At 38.4% G+C, this 17,115-nt stretch overlaps 1 protein-coding gene across 1 annotated transcript in view; it reads left to right on the plus strand.

Moving 5' to 3' along the window:
• Positions 1–17,115, plus strand: part of Hsc70-5 (Heat shock protein 70 cognate 5) — a 47,031-nt gene that overhangs the window by 5,292 nt on the left and 24,624 nt on the right. Inside the window, exons 2-6 of the mRNA XM_053796112.2 lie at positions 1,999–2,057; positions 6,590–6,735; positions 8,164–8,287; positions 8,417–8,618; positions 13,001–13,107. Of these exons, the coding sequence (XP_053652087.1) occupies positions 1,999–2,057; positions 6,590–6,735; positions 8,164–8,287; positions 8,417–8,618; positions 13,001–13,107 (638 nt within the window). The remainder of the gene's footprint in view (positions 1–1,998; positions 2,058–6,589; positions 6,736–8,163; positions 8,288–8,416; positions 8,619–13,000; positions 13,108–17,115) is intronic.

Raw genomic sequence — 17,115 nt, forward strand, 5'->3', positions numbered from 1 at the left:
CAGTATATTGAAATTCACATTTTAAAGTGAAAAAATGGAGGGAAAGGAGGGGTAGGGGTCATCCTAGGAAAGGCATGAGAGAGGGAGTAAAGGTGGATTTGTATGTAAGGGGCTTAGACATAAAACAGGAGTGTGTAAACATAAAACATAAACAGGGTTTTCCAGTGGGCAGTGGAAAACATGACTTTCAATGGTGATAAGTTCCAGCTGCTTAGGTATGGAAAAAGAATGAAGGACACAAAAGGAGCACTATATACAAAACTTAAGAGGGTCACCAAATAGAACGTAAGGAACATGTAAAAGACCTAGGAATAATTATGTCAGCAGACCTTTCTTTTAAAGACCATAACAAGACAAAGATCACGACAGCCAGGAAGATGACTGGGTGGGTATTGAGAACTTTCAATACAAGGGAAACAATGCCGATGGTGACACTCTTCAAATCGCTAGTGCTCCCTCACTTAGAATATTGCTCAGTGCTGACGGCCCCGTTCAGGGCAGGAGAAATATCGGAGCTGGAACAAATAGAGATCATTTACGGCTCGCATTGAGCCAGTAAAGCACCTAAACTACTGGGAACGCCTGCAAGTCTTGAATGTGTACTCATTGGAGCAGAGGAGAGAGAGGTACATGATAATATATACCTGGAAGGTACTCGAGGGCTTGGTCCCAAATCTGCATACTTCCATAACATACTGGAGTGAGAGATATGGGAGGAAGTGTAAAATAAACCCAGTGAGGAGCAGGGGTGCGGTGGGGACAATAAGGGAACACTGTATCAACATCCGGGGTCCCAGACTTTTCAACGTCATACCAGAAGATATCAGAAACACTGCTGGAACAAGTGTTGAAGCCTTCAAGAGGAAACTAGACAAGTATCTTTACCAGGTGCCAGATCAACCAGGCTGTGATGGATATGTGGGGCAGCGTGCCTCCAGCAGCAACAGCCTGGTTGACCAGGCGAGCACCAAATGAGCCTGGCCCATGGCCGGGCTCAGAGAGTAGATATACTCTCGAATTTCTTCGAAGGTATATCAAAGGTAAGGTATTGTTTATTCTGGACCCTATTGTGAAATTAGCATCTTCTGAAATTTTTATGAAATTGGCCAAATTGCCAATTTCTGACCACTTTGAGTAGTTGAAATAGGTGAATGGGCGGTTTCTTGTACTTGGTCGACAGAATAGGAGTAAGTTGATTCAGGTATACACAAATAGTTACATAGATTATCATTCATAGCATGTGTATGGAGCACCGAGGATAACCCTAAAAGGTCAGTGACTTGCTTCCAGTACCTGACTTGGGCTTGTCGTATGAGTTTTGGTAAATATTTTTTTCTCAGTTGGGCTATCTTGTTGAAACTTGGGCAATGTATGACGGAAAGATGCTTCTTAACTTTCACCAAAAATGAAAAAAAAAATGGACGATAAATAAGAGTTCACTTCTCAGCCATTAGCTGCCCCTTAGTATATTTTCGTATGGTTTTTATGGTTGTATTCTCGTTTTTTTGGTCTCATTTGATAGAATGGAAAATATATTACAGTAATAGATATTTTGATTGGTTTCACAATGAAAAGTATCTTGAAATTGAGCTCAAAGTAGCAGAAATGTTCGATTTTTGCCGATGTTCAATGAACTTTCTTGCAAATAAAGTTGGTTAACCTTATTTAGTGTATTCTAACCTAACTACTCTGTAATCTAGCACACTACAGGTCCCAGTGATGCCGGATATGTCGTGGCGGACCTGTATTGCTTTCTGAAACATTCTAAATACTAGTACATCAAAGATTCTTCAAAGCATTGCAATAACTTGTTAAAAGTAACCTTTCACTTTGTGCATGTGATGCAGGCACAGTAATTCAACACTAGTCACTTCATGCAAAGCCTGATCATTAATGACTGTGTAAAACAAAAACAAAAGTTCAAAGTTGGATTTTACATATTTAAGACTTAGATATTTTATATTGTATATTACTATGCTGGATATGATTTTTTTTCAGACCTCAGTTCAGGGTATCATTGCCCAGAGAGATACCTTCAACATGCAGATGAGATACAAGTAAGTTTCATTTAATTTTGTTGTATAGTATAGACACCTACGAAGTGTTTGCTCCGGTAGATTTTTTCTCGTGAATGTGTAGGAGAGGTAAATCTTTCAAGCTTCTGCATGTATGCAAAATGCTTTGCTTAACTTTCTTAATACACGTCTTAGTACTATAGTTCTTAATACTGTAAAACTGTACAGTACATATTTCCTTTCCAAACTAAGAGGCCCTTTCTAAGACCAGTTTGCAAATGTAACTCCTTGGAACCATTCAGAGCTAAAGGAAGGATGGAGCACAGGGAAATTAAAATAAGAATTGGCATATTTGAGTACATATATACTTAATGAAATTCCTTTAGGTTGAGTTCTCTAATTAGACTTATTGTAAAGACGAGATACAGAGGAACCTGCTTTGAAACCTGAACTTTTAGCATCGTAATTGCACTAGCTTTTGTGAATCAGAGGTGGTTGGTAATGAAGTTTAATACAATAATAGTTACATACTCTTTCACTGTCTTATGCATAGATCTATGATGTTTATGGTTTTATTGGTATCAATTGATAGTGGAAGATGTACTATAGAAGTAGATGACTAAGTAGCTTGAAATTAGCTGAAAGTAGCAGAAATACAGTGGACCCCCAGTTTTTCGGTCAGTGCAGAAATTGTACAAGTCTGATTTCGATCACTTTTTGGCGAAATTTCCCCCCTCGTTTTGTACATACGCTTGGAAATTGTCGGTATCAGACACATCTGCCTGGGCTGCTCATACGTTGATGACTCGCTCTTGGGCACATTAAATGTTTTATTTTATGTTAATATAGACATTTTCATTAATACGTCTATATTTTCCTCAAAATTATATAAGAAACACGTTACATAGCATATAAACATGGTGTTTATATGCTATCGAGGAGTGGGTCGGTGGAGGGAAAACATTACGTTTTCTCCGGTCCAGCATTAGAGAAAATTGTATGAATCTTTCTGGCTTTTGTACACACTTTTCGGCATGAATTATTCATTACTTCTTCGTTTGTTTGTGATGGCATCTAAAGGTAGTTGTTAGAAACGATTAACCCGGTGGCCTTGGTATGTCGATGGTAATAATATGGCTCTGGGGCAGTGTAGGTAGCTGGTAGGTGTAGCCCAGGCTACACCTACTGGCTACCTATACTGACTTCCTACAAATAAATACTACTATTCTCTTGTCTACATTAAGACTACAAATATTTTAAGGTAATTAATGAATGGACAGTGTGTATTTTACTTTTTATTGTGGTTTTTAAATGCCTAGTTCTGTTACTAAATTTTTGTTAAAATATTTTTGGGTGTTTGGAACGGATTAATTGGATTTACATTATTTCTTATGGGAAATATTACTTCGGTTTTTGTCCATTTTGGATTTCGGCCGACCTTCTGGAACAGATTAAGGACGAAAACCGGGGGTCCACTGTTATTTGATTTTTTTCCTTGAGGACTATAAGGCACCTTTCCTTGTTTTTTTTTTATTTTATTAGGTCTGCTTCTGCTAGTAGAATGTCCTCAGTCACGACCAGTCATGCCTGGTTTTATTTTATCTGAGAAACTAAAAGTTTTTATATATCAAAATGGATGGCAAGTGTAATATAGGAGACCTGGGGGACATGATTAATGAACAGAGGAAATGTTGCTTTAGTGGCTGGAGTCCCTACAGTTTTTATTTTGAACTTTAAAATGATTTGTTTAAATTTGTGTAAAATTGGCTGAATTATTGGCTTGTGTACTTTATGGGTAGTTTTGATGGTTGACTGGGCAGTTTCTGGTGCTCAGAAATAGCTACGGTTTTGGTTGAATTGAGCAATGGAATTGGCTTAAAATAGTATTGTGGGCATTTTTGATGTCACTCCCTTCAGAAAGATTCCTTTCCATTTGATATTTTTTTTTTTTTTTTTAAATTCTCGCCATTGTTGGTACTTTTAATATTTGTTTCTGATAGTGAAGGAGTTTAAGCAAAATTTTATTTCCAAGCATTACAGGGTGTTGATTAAGTTCTTGTATTATATTTTGTAAATTTGAAGAAAACCTTTTGTTATGTAAAGTATATTGGACAGGGAAAAACCTTTCACGGTCTCCCAAATAGATCCAAGTTATTAAGCTTGGTGTACCTTTATGTATACTGTGAACTGTATAAAAAATCATGCTCTATGTAGTGCATGATGGGAAAAGCAATCCTTTGACCTTGGTTTAAAATAGTGACTTTTTTTTTTTTTAGAATTATTTTACTGGTTTTGTTGGTTTCTTATTTGATAGAATAGAAAACATACTAATGAATTAAAAATGGTTTTGGTTTCAGACCAGAAGTAGCTTGAAATAGGCTCAAAATTGGCAGAAATATTTAAATTTTATGGGTTTTTACTGTCTTGAATTGGGATGACCTAAACCACAACCAGTCATTCTTGGTTGTATTACATCTGAGAAATAGCGTAAAAAATTTAATTTGTGTAATGATTAATTCCAAATGGAGGAAAATTGGTACAGTGGAATCTCGGTTTTCGTGATTAATTTGTTCCAGAAAGTCTGACGAAAACCAGATTGTATGAAAACTGAAGCAATATTTCCCATAATGTTAATCCAATTAATCTGTTCCAGACACCCAAAAATATTAACCAAAAAATACATTTTATAGATAAAAGCTAGTTTTACATACGGAAAACTGAGAAATATAACTGACTAATGAAGTGGATAAGTGAACATTTATGTTTATTGAAGACACTTGTTGGTGTATGGAAGATGGCAAGGAGGGGAGAGGGAGGAGGAGAGGTTATTGTTTGGAAGGGGAATCCCCCTCCATAAGGATTTCAGGTATCAAGGCCCTATCCAGAGTTACTTCCCTTCTTTCTTTTACTGGCCCTAGGACCAGCTTGAGTCACTGGACCCCTGTCGCACAAAAAAATCTGTCCAGAGAGGTCTGTTTCTGGCATGTCTCGCTTTGTTAGGGTGATATTTCTCCACAAAACTGCAACTCATTCCACACATGTCCTTAATCACTCGCGAAGGCACACTCGCAATGCTCACTCCACGAGAAACAAAGCTAGACAGTCAGAATGCGTGAGATGTTTGTGTGGGTGGGAGCAGGCAGACGCGTTTGGTATGGCGGACCATTGTCAACTCTACTTAAACTGAGTGGATATACGAAAACTGGGACAATTTCGATGAAAAATCATTGAAAACCGAATCCTACGAAAACCAGGGCATGCGAAAACCGAGGTTCCACTGTATAGGAGGCTTGGGGACATTGATTAATGAATAGAGGAAAAGTGGCTGCAATGCATAGTGTTTTATTTTGGGCTTTTTAATTTGGAATTTTTAATTTGGAATTTGTTGAACTTTGTGTAAAATTCACCAAATTACAATTCTGTGCACTCTGTGCTCTATGGTAATTCTGATAGCTTAATAGGCAGTTTCTCATGCTCGGTAAAATGGTAGGGATATTAGCGAAGCAGCTAGGAATTGGGTTAAATTGAGTAATGTAATCAGCTTAAAATAAGACTGGGTGAAATTGCCAGTGCTTTAATTGCACATAGCCTGGCAACTTTGTGCCTGTGGAGTTCAACAAATTTTCCATCAAAATTAACATTTTTGGTGTCATTACCTTAAGATTCTTTACTATTTCAGATTTTAAGAACCATGAGTCACTTTTAATTCCAGGGTTTGTGAGAGTGAAAGGGTTAAAACTAGTACTGCACAGTACTGTACATGTGGACTATTGTACTTAATTCTAGTACAGGCATTAGAATATGGATAACATGTATAAGTAATTTGTGGGACAATTCGACATGAAAATTTTGTACATAATAGTGGTTTAGGTTGCAGTGGGGAGATACCCATCATAAAAGTTTGGTTAACAGTAAGGGGTGTTCATCTCTATAATGGTAGTGGGTTTGTCAACAATCTTTGATATTGCTCTGTTACCCTTGCACCATTTATAACACTTTTACTATGTTTTTAAATGTTTATATAGTAGTGTGCTGTATATTGTAATACAGAATGGAGGAAATCAGCTCTAAACATTATTTAGGTATGCATACTGGTCAGAGCCCATCGAAAGTCCAAGTCATTGGTAAACGAGTACGTTGCTAAGTTAGGAGAGGCTGTATGGTATGCTTCTCGTTTAATGCCCCATTCCCTTACCAACCTACTCTTAAGAACAGAACCCAGTTATTAAGTGAGGAGAGGCTGTATTCAGTGCTGTAGTTAACACAAGGATAAGAATAGGTGTACCATGGTTCATTTGATTTGTACTTTTCTTTTTGATCATTTGAATTTTCTTTAAAAAACTGCCTTTGATTTTCATAATAAGTATCTTTGGATATATTAAAACTTCAGACTGCCTCATTCTTTGATCACTACAGACTGTACTTCAATAAGAAAAAATACTGTAGGGTACATATTTAAATATCCAGCAAATTTGCATTATTGCAAAATGAGTCTAGAGTGGGCATAAATAATGAGAATTGTTTCAAATAAGTTTGTATGAGGGGAGAATGAATATTTTTTAAAAAACTTTCAGATCAGATGGTGTTAAAGGCGCTGTTATTGGAATAGATTTAGGCACGACGAACTCCTGTGTTGCTGTAATGGAGGGAAAGGTTGCCAAGGTGATCACAAATGCAGAAGGTGACCGCACAACTCCTTCAGTTGTTGCCTTTACCAAAGGTGAGAATAATGTGTAAATTATTTTTATGTATATCTGCATTAAACATTTCTAGTACAAAATTACTTAGCTCCTATATTACTTTCATGTGGTAAAGTAGGCAAATATACAACTACCATCCGACTTACGACCTGCTCGACATACGACCACTCGACTTACGACCATGTTTTTTGTGGAAAATTTCTGGGAAATAAACAACTGTTTGTATTGTACACAGTGTTTATCCTAAACCTTACAGTATAAAATACAGTACTAACAGCATAAAAAGTAAAGTAAAAAATGAAATGCCAAAATAAAACAAAATAGTCATTACAAATGTGGTGATATTCAGTAGTAAGGTTCGACTTGCGTCCATTTTGACTTACAACTGGTTGGTCGGAACCAAGCTCGATCGTAAGTTGGATGGTACCTGTATTTACAAGACAGTACATACTTTAATCAAAGTTGATTTCCTTAATTTTTAGCTTTTGTACTGATAGTCCTTATGATTTATGCATCATTAAGACTAAAAATGACAGGCACAATACCATGACTGGAACAATGCACAAATAACCCACACACAGAGGAGCTTAAGATGACATTTTGGTTCTACTCGGACCATTTAGTCACTATACCATTATTGCAACACTAGTTGCAATAATGGTGTAAAATAGGAAAACAGTGAGCAATTAAAGATGTGTGCAATGTCTGGGTATCTATTTGAACACTGGCTTGCAGGTTGAGGAACGGATTTCCTCATCTTCAACTCTTGTATGGTTCTGTAAGGCTGTGGGACTCGTCGCCTTATCCTGTCTTTGTGCATCATCTCTGGATTGAATTGATAAAAACTACTGGTTGGCAAAATGTCTTCAAATAAAGGAACCCAGGTGTTGCACATGTCTGAAGGATGGGTGCTAATATTGCAGTTCTCAGGAACTTGTGAAATGTGGTGTCATACACTTCTGGGAAGACCTCTGTTGAATGAATACTGACACATTTCCTATGGGTCTCCCTACCTTAGTGGGAAATTACCAGTGTCACCAAAGTCTCTGCCTACCTCTTATATCTGCTCTGCCATTTTGTTACTAACCTAGTAGTTGAGAAAGGGGTACTAACTTGTAGGAGATGCCAGTGAATTGATTTCTTTTCAATCAAGATGATCCTGAATTTGATAGGTATATGGGGAACTCATTAAAGGGGTTAAAAATGACTTATTTTTTTTTATTCACACTGTCTCCTTATTTCTTTCCACATTCCTTCCACCTCCCTCTGCTGTTTTTCATTTTTCTTGTTTCCTTTTATGTTTTTTGCCATCTACCCACTTTCTTTGTTATTAAAATAAATATTTGAGTGATAAGAAAGTGATTAGATACAAAATTGAGTAAGATCATGGGACCAGGGCTTAACCTTACAGAAAGCCTGCTGCAGTGATCTACTGTTCTTATGCACAGATGGAGAACGTCTGGTTGGTATCCAAGCTAAACGGCAGGCAGTTACCAATTCTGAAAACACATTCTATGCTACAAAACGTCTTATTGGTAGAAGATTTGAAGATGAGGAAATAACTAAGGACAGGTTAGTTGTCAAGTTTTTTTTTTGAGCTAAATGTAAGCTAATAAATATTAAAAAGATTTATGTAACCTTAATTATTTGCCAATGAATAAACCTTATTTTTGTGAAACAAGTTTTTTTTTGTGCTTTTAGGGACATTGTACCTTTCAAGATAGTTCGTGCAAGTAATGGGGATGCCTGGGTTCAAGGGGGTGATGGCAAGATGTACTCTCCATCTCAGATTGGTGCTTTCATTCTGGTCAAGATGAGAGAGACTGGAGAAGCTTACCTTGGCACTCCTGTAAAGAATGCCGTCATCACTGTACCAGCTTATTTTAACGACTCTCAACGACAGGTGTGGTATTTTCCTTTAGCTTATGAAAACTACTCGGAGCTAGACAACACATCAGTATCAACCAGTTTCTGGCCTCTGGATTTTTCTGGCTTATCACTAAGCCTATGTAAATCCAAAGTGATTTTGCTTAATCTGTTATTTTGATGTATTGTTCCCCATTTTGTGTTTTAAACATAACAATGGTTTTAGAACATCATAGAGCAAAAAAGGATTTTTCACGAGGGTAGTTCTGTGAACTAACCAAGTTTTTGCGGGTTCTGACATTTTTTTTTTTTTGTTAAACATTTTTGTCTTGCCTTAGTGTTCTTAAAGTTGCACTGATTAATAGGCAAGTAGAAACTAGTAATATTGATTGTTATTGGTAAACAATTTGTAGTGCTTTGGAAAGTAATTGTAATACCGTAGGATACAAAGCTGTGTTTTTCCAACAGCTCGTTACCTTTATTTACAGTTGAGTGGTTTTGGGATTTTTTTGTACTTTTCAGAGATGATGAATTTAGGAAGGTAGTGTAAACAGTTGAAATAAGCAGTGATATCACGCGTTTAAGACGTATATGTAATTAGATAGGTAGTAAGTTGGTAGACAGCAACTGCCCATGGAGATACTACCGTCCTGCCAAGTGAGTGTAAAATGGAAACCTGTAATTTTTACATGATGGTAGGATTGCTGGTGTCTTTTTTCTGTCTTGTAAATATGCAAGATTTCAGGTACATCTTGTTACCACTACTTACACTTAGGTTACACTACATATACATGTACAAGTATATATATATACTATATATATATATATATATATATATATATATATATATATATATATATATATATATATATATATATATATATATATCTTTCAACACACCAACCGTATCCCACCGAGGCGGGGTATATATATATATACACATATATATATACACATATATATATACACATATATATATATATACACATATACATATATACACATACATATACATATATATACATATACATATATATACATATATATACATATACACATATATACATATATATACATATACACATATATACATTTTTCTCTCTCAAGTCGGCCGTCTTTCATCATCATTCAACACTTTCACCACACTCACACATTATCACTGTTTTTGCAGAGGTGCTCAGAATACAACAGTTTAGAAGCATATACGTATAAAGATACACAATATATCCCTCCAAACTACCAATATCCCAAACCCCTCCTTTAAAGTGCAGGCATTGTACTTTCCTTTTCCAGGACTCGAGTCCGACTATATGAAAATAACCGGTTTCCCTGAATCCCTTCACTAAATATTACCCTGCTCACACTCCAACAGATCGTCAGGTCCCAAGTACCATTCATCTCCATTCACTCCTATCTAACACGCTCACGCACGCTTGCTGGAAGTCCAAGCCCCTCTACCACAAAACCTCCTTTACCCACCCTTTACACACCCTCCTTTACACACCCCTCTGGGTTTTCTTCTATTTTCTTACTAGTTCTTGTTTATTTCCTGTTATCTTCATGGGGAAGTGGATCAGAATTCTTCCTTCGTAAGCCATGCGTGTTGTAAGAGGCGACTAAAACGCCGGGAGCAAGGGGCTAGTAGCCCCTTCTCTTGTATAAATTACTAAATTTAAAAAAACTTGTTTTTCTTTTTGGGCCACCCTGCCTCGGTGGGATACGGCCGGTTTGTTGAAAGAAGAAAAATATGCAGGACTTCAAGTATGTCTTGCTACTTCTTAGGTCACACTACTCATTCATGTACAAGCATATACAGTGGACCCTCAACCAGCGATGGCATCGATTAACGATAAATCTGACTAGCGATACATTTTAACGCAAAAATTTTGCCTCGACTAGCGCTTAAAAACCCGGCCAGCGCTATTCGTTCCGTACCATACGCGTCCACTTTGGCCTGAGCGTGCCTTACTTGTCCCTTGGTGCCAGTGTTTACAAGCCAGCCAGCCACTGTGGTCGCTTCCAAACATACAACAACTGGAACATTTCATATTATCACAGCCTTTGTAGTGATTGCACCTGCAAAATAAGTCACCATGGGCCCCAAGAAAGCTTCTAGTGCCAACCCTACAGCAAAAAGGGTGAGAATTACTATGGAGATGAAAGAGATCATTGCCAAGTATGAAAGTGGAGTGCGTGTCTCTGAGCTGGTCAGGTTGTATAATAAACCCCAGTCAACCATCGCTACTATTGTGGGTAAGAAAACAGCAATCAAGGAAGCTGTTGTTGCCAAAGGTGCAGCTGCTGCTGCACCACAGTCAGCTGTTGTTGCTGCACCACCATCAGCTGTATTACTCGAAGATGTGGAGAGAGTGGTGTTGGTGTGGCTTAACGTGAAACAATTACCGAGAAACGATTAACCCCGGAGGGTTAGCCACCCAGGATAACCCAAGAAAGTGAGTGCATCATCGAGGACTGTAACTTATTTCCATTGGGGGTCCTTAATCTTGTCCCCCAGGATGCGACCCACAACAGTTGACTAACACCCAGGTGAACAGGAAAAAATGCCTGGAACTAGTGCTCATATTGGTGAGGTTAGTGGGGAGGATGTGGAAGAGTTGGTGGAGGAGGACAATGATGAACTAACCACTGATGAGCTGCTAGAGCATCTTCAACAGTAAGAGGCCACACCTGAGGAAACTGCTTCGGAGGAGGGGAGAGAGAAATTGAAGAAGTTGCCTACTTCAAAGATTAAGGAAATGTGTGCAATGTGGCTTAAAGTGCAAACCTTTTTTGATGAAAATCACCCTCACACAGCTATTGCAAGCCGTGCTGGTGACTATTACACTGACAATGTTGTGAAACACTTTAGGATAAAGGAACGAGAGGTACAGGCCTCGATGGACAGATATGTTGTGCGACAGAAGTCCAGTGACTCTGAAGCTGGTCCTAGTGGCATTAAAAGAACAAGGGAAGTAACCCCAGAAAAAGACTTGCTACCTCAAGTGCTAATGGAAGGGGATTCCCCTTCTAAACACTAACAACATCAATGGTCTCCCCTCCTCCCATCCCATCAATCATCACCAGATCTTCAATAAAGGTAAGTGTCCTGTAACTGTGCATGTCTTAAGTTTGTGTGTGTTAAAATTAATATTTCGTGTGGTAAAAATTTTTTTCAATACTTTGGGGTGTCTTGCACGGATTAATTTGATTTCCATTATTTCTTATGGGGAAAATTAACTTGACTAACGATTATTTTGATTAACAATGAGCTCTCAGGAACGGATTAATATCGCTGGTTGAGGGTCCACTGTATATATACACACCCCTCTGGGTTTTCTTCTATTTTGTTAATAGTTCTTGTTTATTTTCTGTTCATGGGGAAGTTGAACAGAATTCTTCTTCCGTAGGCCATGCGTGTCGTAAGAGGCAACTAGAATGCCAGGAGGAAGGGGCTAATGACCCTTCTGTATAAATTACTAAATTTAAAAAGAGAAACTTCTGTTTTCTTTTTGAGCCACCCTGCTTTGGTGGGATGCAGCTGGTTTGTTGAAAGATAATGTAATTAGAGGGAATCGGTCAGATTGGGTGGAAGGAGTTGAAATATAGTGATACTTGAGTGTATTGACAGATAGTCTGGAAAATGTATAAATCATACAAAGACAATAAAAAGTTGCAGGAATATTAAAGAGTAGAAATTGTCAATTCCCCCCCCCCCCCCCCCCCCCCAACAAGTCGGCCGTCTCCCACCGAGGCAGGGTGACCCAAAAAAGAAAAAATCCCCAAAAAGAAAATACTTTCATCATCATTCAACACTTTCACAACTCGCACATTATCACTGTTTTTGCAGAGGTGCTCAGAATACAACAGTTTAGAAGCATACACATATAAAGTTACACAACATATCCCTCCAAACTGCCAATATCCCAAACCCCTCCTTTAAAGTGCAGGCATTGTACTTCCCATTTCCAGGACTCGAGTCCGACTATATGAAAATAACCGGTTTCCCTGAATCCCTTCACTAAATATTACCCTGCTCACACTCCAACAGATCATCAGGACTTCCAGCAATTTTTTTTTTTGGGTGAAAAAAAAAAGAAAAAAAAGGGGGGGGGTATGAAAAGTGGAGTTAATGGAAGAGGGGTTATTGCGATAGTTGCGTACAAGTGATGGCATACGGTAGAGGCACTAGTGAGTATATAACATAGGCGAATGGAAGGTGTGCGGTATATTGAAGGAAGGGGATTTGGACTAACAGTAGGTAGTGGTAAATTACTTTTAAGTTACTTAAATGAGAAATGGCAGATTTGTTAGGTTATGTTTGTAATTTGTGAATGCAGCACAAAGTAGCAGCTATTAACCAGTCTTTCTTGTAACCCTATCACTTAATATATGGATAAGTTTACACAAATTTTATTTCAGGCAACAAAGGATGCTGGGCAGATTGCTGGTTTAAATGTTCTTCGTGTCATTAATGAACCAACAGCAGCGGCTCTTGCATATGGGTTGGATAAAACTGATGATAAGGTGTAAGTATAGCTTTGCTTGCTTTAGTTTCATGGATTTTATCATATTCTCTTTAGACATCATTGTTTAAGCTATTATAAATCTGCATAAAGCTATTTTGCAAAGACATCGTATATTTTTAACTACATTTTTAAGGAACGTTGGACAAGGAAAGACTATTGTGTGAAAATAAGATATTCCAACAACTTCTGCTACATGAAGGGGCACTAGATCTAATGCAGTCATTAAACCCAGCCGTAGTCGACTGTCTTACAACTGAAGTTGTTAGAAATTTTACATGAATTTCGAGTCTTTATTATCCACCTCCCTTCATTGCCCATCAAATGAAAACTAATATTAAACATGACTTCACAGAAATATTGTGTTCTGTAAAGTTCATTGGATACACATTTCTTGTGACAGTTTTTACTCATGGTTGCCACAAGTCTGTGCTGCTTCATTTAGTTTTCTGTAATTCATATATAGTTATTGCTTCTGAAATATTTTGATTACATAAATAAGACATGTTTGCATCTTTTGGGTACCTTTATTGCTGAAGTGCTTTGCCTGCACAAAGGCTTTGTTGAATACATGTACAGGTAAAGACACTGCTGGACTAACAGGGACTGACTACCACCCTTTGTGGGAGGTGGAAATAGATACTAAAGTGTTGCAAATGTCTTATTCCTCAACTTGTAGAAGGAGCTGGACAGCTCCTGAAGAGTGAAACATTGCCATAATAAAATGTCGCATTAGTTGTACTTGCCCTTTTACTTAACATTTTTTTTTTTTTTTTTTAACAAGTCGGCCGTCTCTCACCGAGGCAGGGTGACCACAAAAACAAAATACTTTCATCATTCAACTCTTTCACTTCACTCACACATAATCACTGTTTTTGCAGAGGTGCCCAGAATACAACAGTTTAGAATGTTATACGTATAAAGATACAAAATATACCCCTCCAAACTGCCAATATCCCGAACCCCTCCTTTAGAGTGTAGGCATTGTACTTCTCATTTCCAGGACTAGAGTCCGGCTATATAAAATAACCAGTTTCCCTGAATTTTTTTTTTTTTTTTTTTTTTTTTTTTTTCTCTCAACAAGTCAGTCATCTCCCACCAAGGCAGGGTGACCCAAAAAAGAAAGAAAATCCCCAAAAAGAAAATACTTTCATCATCATTCAACACTTTCACTGCTTTTGCAGAGGTGCTCAGAATACAACAGTTTAGAAGCATATACGTATAAAGATACACAACATATCCCTCCAAACTGCCAATATCCCAAACCCCTCCTTTAAAGTGCAGGCATTGTACTTCCCATTTCCAGGACTCGAGTCCGACTATATGAAAATAACCGGTTTCCCTGAATCCCTTCACTAAATATTACCCTGCTCACACTCCAACAGATCGTCAGGTCCCAAGTATCATTCGTCTCCTTTCACTCCTATCTAACACGCTCATGCACGCTTGCTGGAATCCCTGAATCCCTTCACTAAATATTACCCTGCTCACACTCCAACAGATCGTCAGGTCCCAAATGCCATTTGTCTCCATTCACTCCTATCGAACACGCTCACGCATGCCTGCTGGAAGTCCAAGTCCCTCGCCCAAAAAACCTCCCATACCCCTATCTTCCAACCTTTTTGAAGATGACTGTCAGCATGGTTGCTGATCCCTGTGTTGTATAGCATATTAGTATCATCCATGTGCTTTAGATAGGAGATCCCTTTTAGGCCCGTGACTGTTGTGTGATGTCACGGGATGCGCATGTGCACGTTCGTACCTCTGCCCCGGTCTCAGACGGCGTGTAGGCCTCAACAGGCGTAGACAGGCAGAGGCTGGGCTCCACGTTCATCATCACAGTCTGACAATATATATGTTACCATCCAACAAGTGTCTACCTTCAACCCTCGATATCTCCATTAAGAACCCCTACGATACGACCCCTACCCTGCCTTCCTTCCCCTACAGATTTAAATGCTCTCCATGTCATTCTACTTTGATCCATCCATTCTCTCTAAATGACTAAACCACCACAACAACCCCTCTTCAGCCCTCTGACTAATACTTTTATTAACTCCACACCTTCTAATTTCCACACTCCAAATTTTCTGCATAATATTTACACCACACATTGCCCTTAGACAGGACATCTCCACTGCCTTCAACTGCCTCCTCACTGCTGTGTTCACAACCCAAGCTTCACACCCATATAAGTGTTGGTACTACTGTACTTTCATACATTCCCTTCTTTGCCTCCATAGATAACGTTTTTTGTCTCCACATATACCTCAACGCACCACTCGCCTTTTCTCCCTCATCATTTCACTTCTTCCATACTCCTCTTCCCCAATTTGATATCCAATTTTTCTTTATCTAAATCATTTGATACCCTCATCACCTTACTCTTTTCTATGTTCACTTTCCACTTCTACCTTTACACACACTCCCAAACTCGTCCACTAACCTTTTGCAGTTTTTCTTTAGAATCTCCCATAAGCACAGTATCATCAGGAAAAAGCAACCGTGTCAATTCCCATTTTGTATTTGATTCCCCATAAGTTAATCCCACCCCTCTCCTGAACACCCTAGCATTTACTTCTTTCACAACCCCATGGTGACATTACACATCCCTGTCTAAGACCTACTTTAACTGGGAAGTAGTCTCCCTCTCTTCTACACACCCTAACCCGAGCCTCGCTATCCTCATAAAAGCTCTTTACAGCATTTAGTAACTTACCACCTATTCCATATACTTTCAATATCTGCCACATTGCTCCCTTATCCACTCTATCATATGCCTTTTCTAAATCCATAAATGCAATAAAAACTTCCTTACCTTTATGTAAATACTGTTCACATGTATACTTCAATGTAAACACTTGATCTACACATCCCCTACCCACTCTGAAACCTCCTTGCTTATCTGCAATCCTACATTCTGTCTTGCCTCTTAATTGTTTCAGTTATAACCCTACCATACACTTTTCCTGGTATACTCGGTAAACTTATTCCTCTATAATTTTTACAATCTTTTGTCCCCTTCCCTTTATATAAAGGGACTATACATGCTCTCTGCCAATCCCTAGGTACCTTCCCCTCTTTAATACATTTTTTTTTTTTTTTTTTTTCTCAACAAGTCAGCCGTCTCCCACCGAGGCAGGGTGACCCAAAAAAGAAAGAAAATCCCCAAAAAGAAAATACATTCATCATCATTCAACACTTTCACCACACTCACACATTATCACTGCTTTTGCAGAGGTGCTCAGAATACAACAGTTTAGAAGCATATACGTATAAAGATACACAACATATCCCTCCAAACTGCCAATATCCCAAAACCGCTCCTTTAAAGTGCAGGCATTGTACTTCCCATTTCCAGGACTCAAGTCCGACTATGAAAATAACATTTTATTATATAAAAATGCCAACCACTCCAACACTATATCCCTCCCTGCTTTTAACATTTCTGTCATAATCCAGTCAGTTGCAGCTGCTTTACCCCCTTTCATTCTATGTAATGCCTCGCGCACCTCTCCCACACTCGCAGTCTATTCTTCTTCACTCCTAAAAGAGTGAAATGACATCCTAGAACTTTTTTAAAACTGTAACAGATCCATTGAGGGTAAATAACCTGTTTGGTTTAATTCTGGCAAATAAAGAAACCCTTGTTAGTAATCTAGTGTTTACAAAGGAACTTGGCCCAAGTGACCACTGATAGATTGTTAAACATTGAATGGGGATAAGGAAAATTATCCAGTAAGGGGTCCCAGATTTCCATTTAGCAGATTACACTGGGCTTAAAGAACATGTGTGGCCCAGAGTAATGAAGAGACCTAATATGACCGTTTTCTAAATACAGTGGTCCCTCGCTTTTCGTAGTTCTCGGCAATCGTAAATTTCGCCAATCATAGGGGTATTTTCGTATAAACATGGACTCGCTTTTCATAGGTTGACTCGCGAATAGTAGTTTGTCCGGGACGCGTAAGCACGGTGTGAGCCGGGGAGGCCTCCCTACCCAGCCAGTCTGAT

Source organism: Cherax quadricarinatus, chromosome 83, assembly GCF_038502225.1.
Source record: "Cherax quadricarinatus isolate ZL_2023a chromosome 83, ASM3850222v1, whole genome shotgun sequence".
NCBI lineage: Eukaryota > Metazoa > Arthropoda > Malacostraca > Decapoda > Parastacidae > Cherax > Cherax quadricarinatus.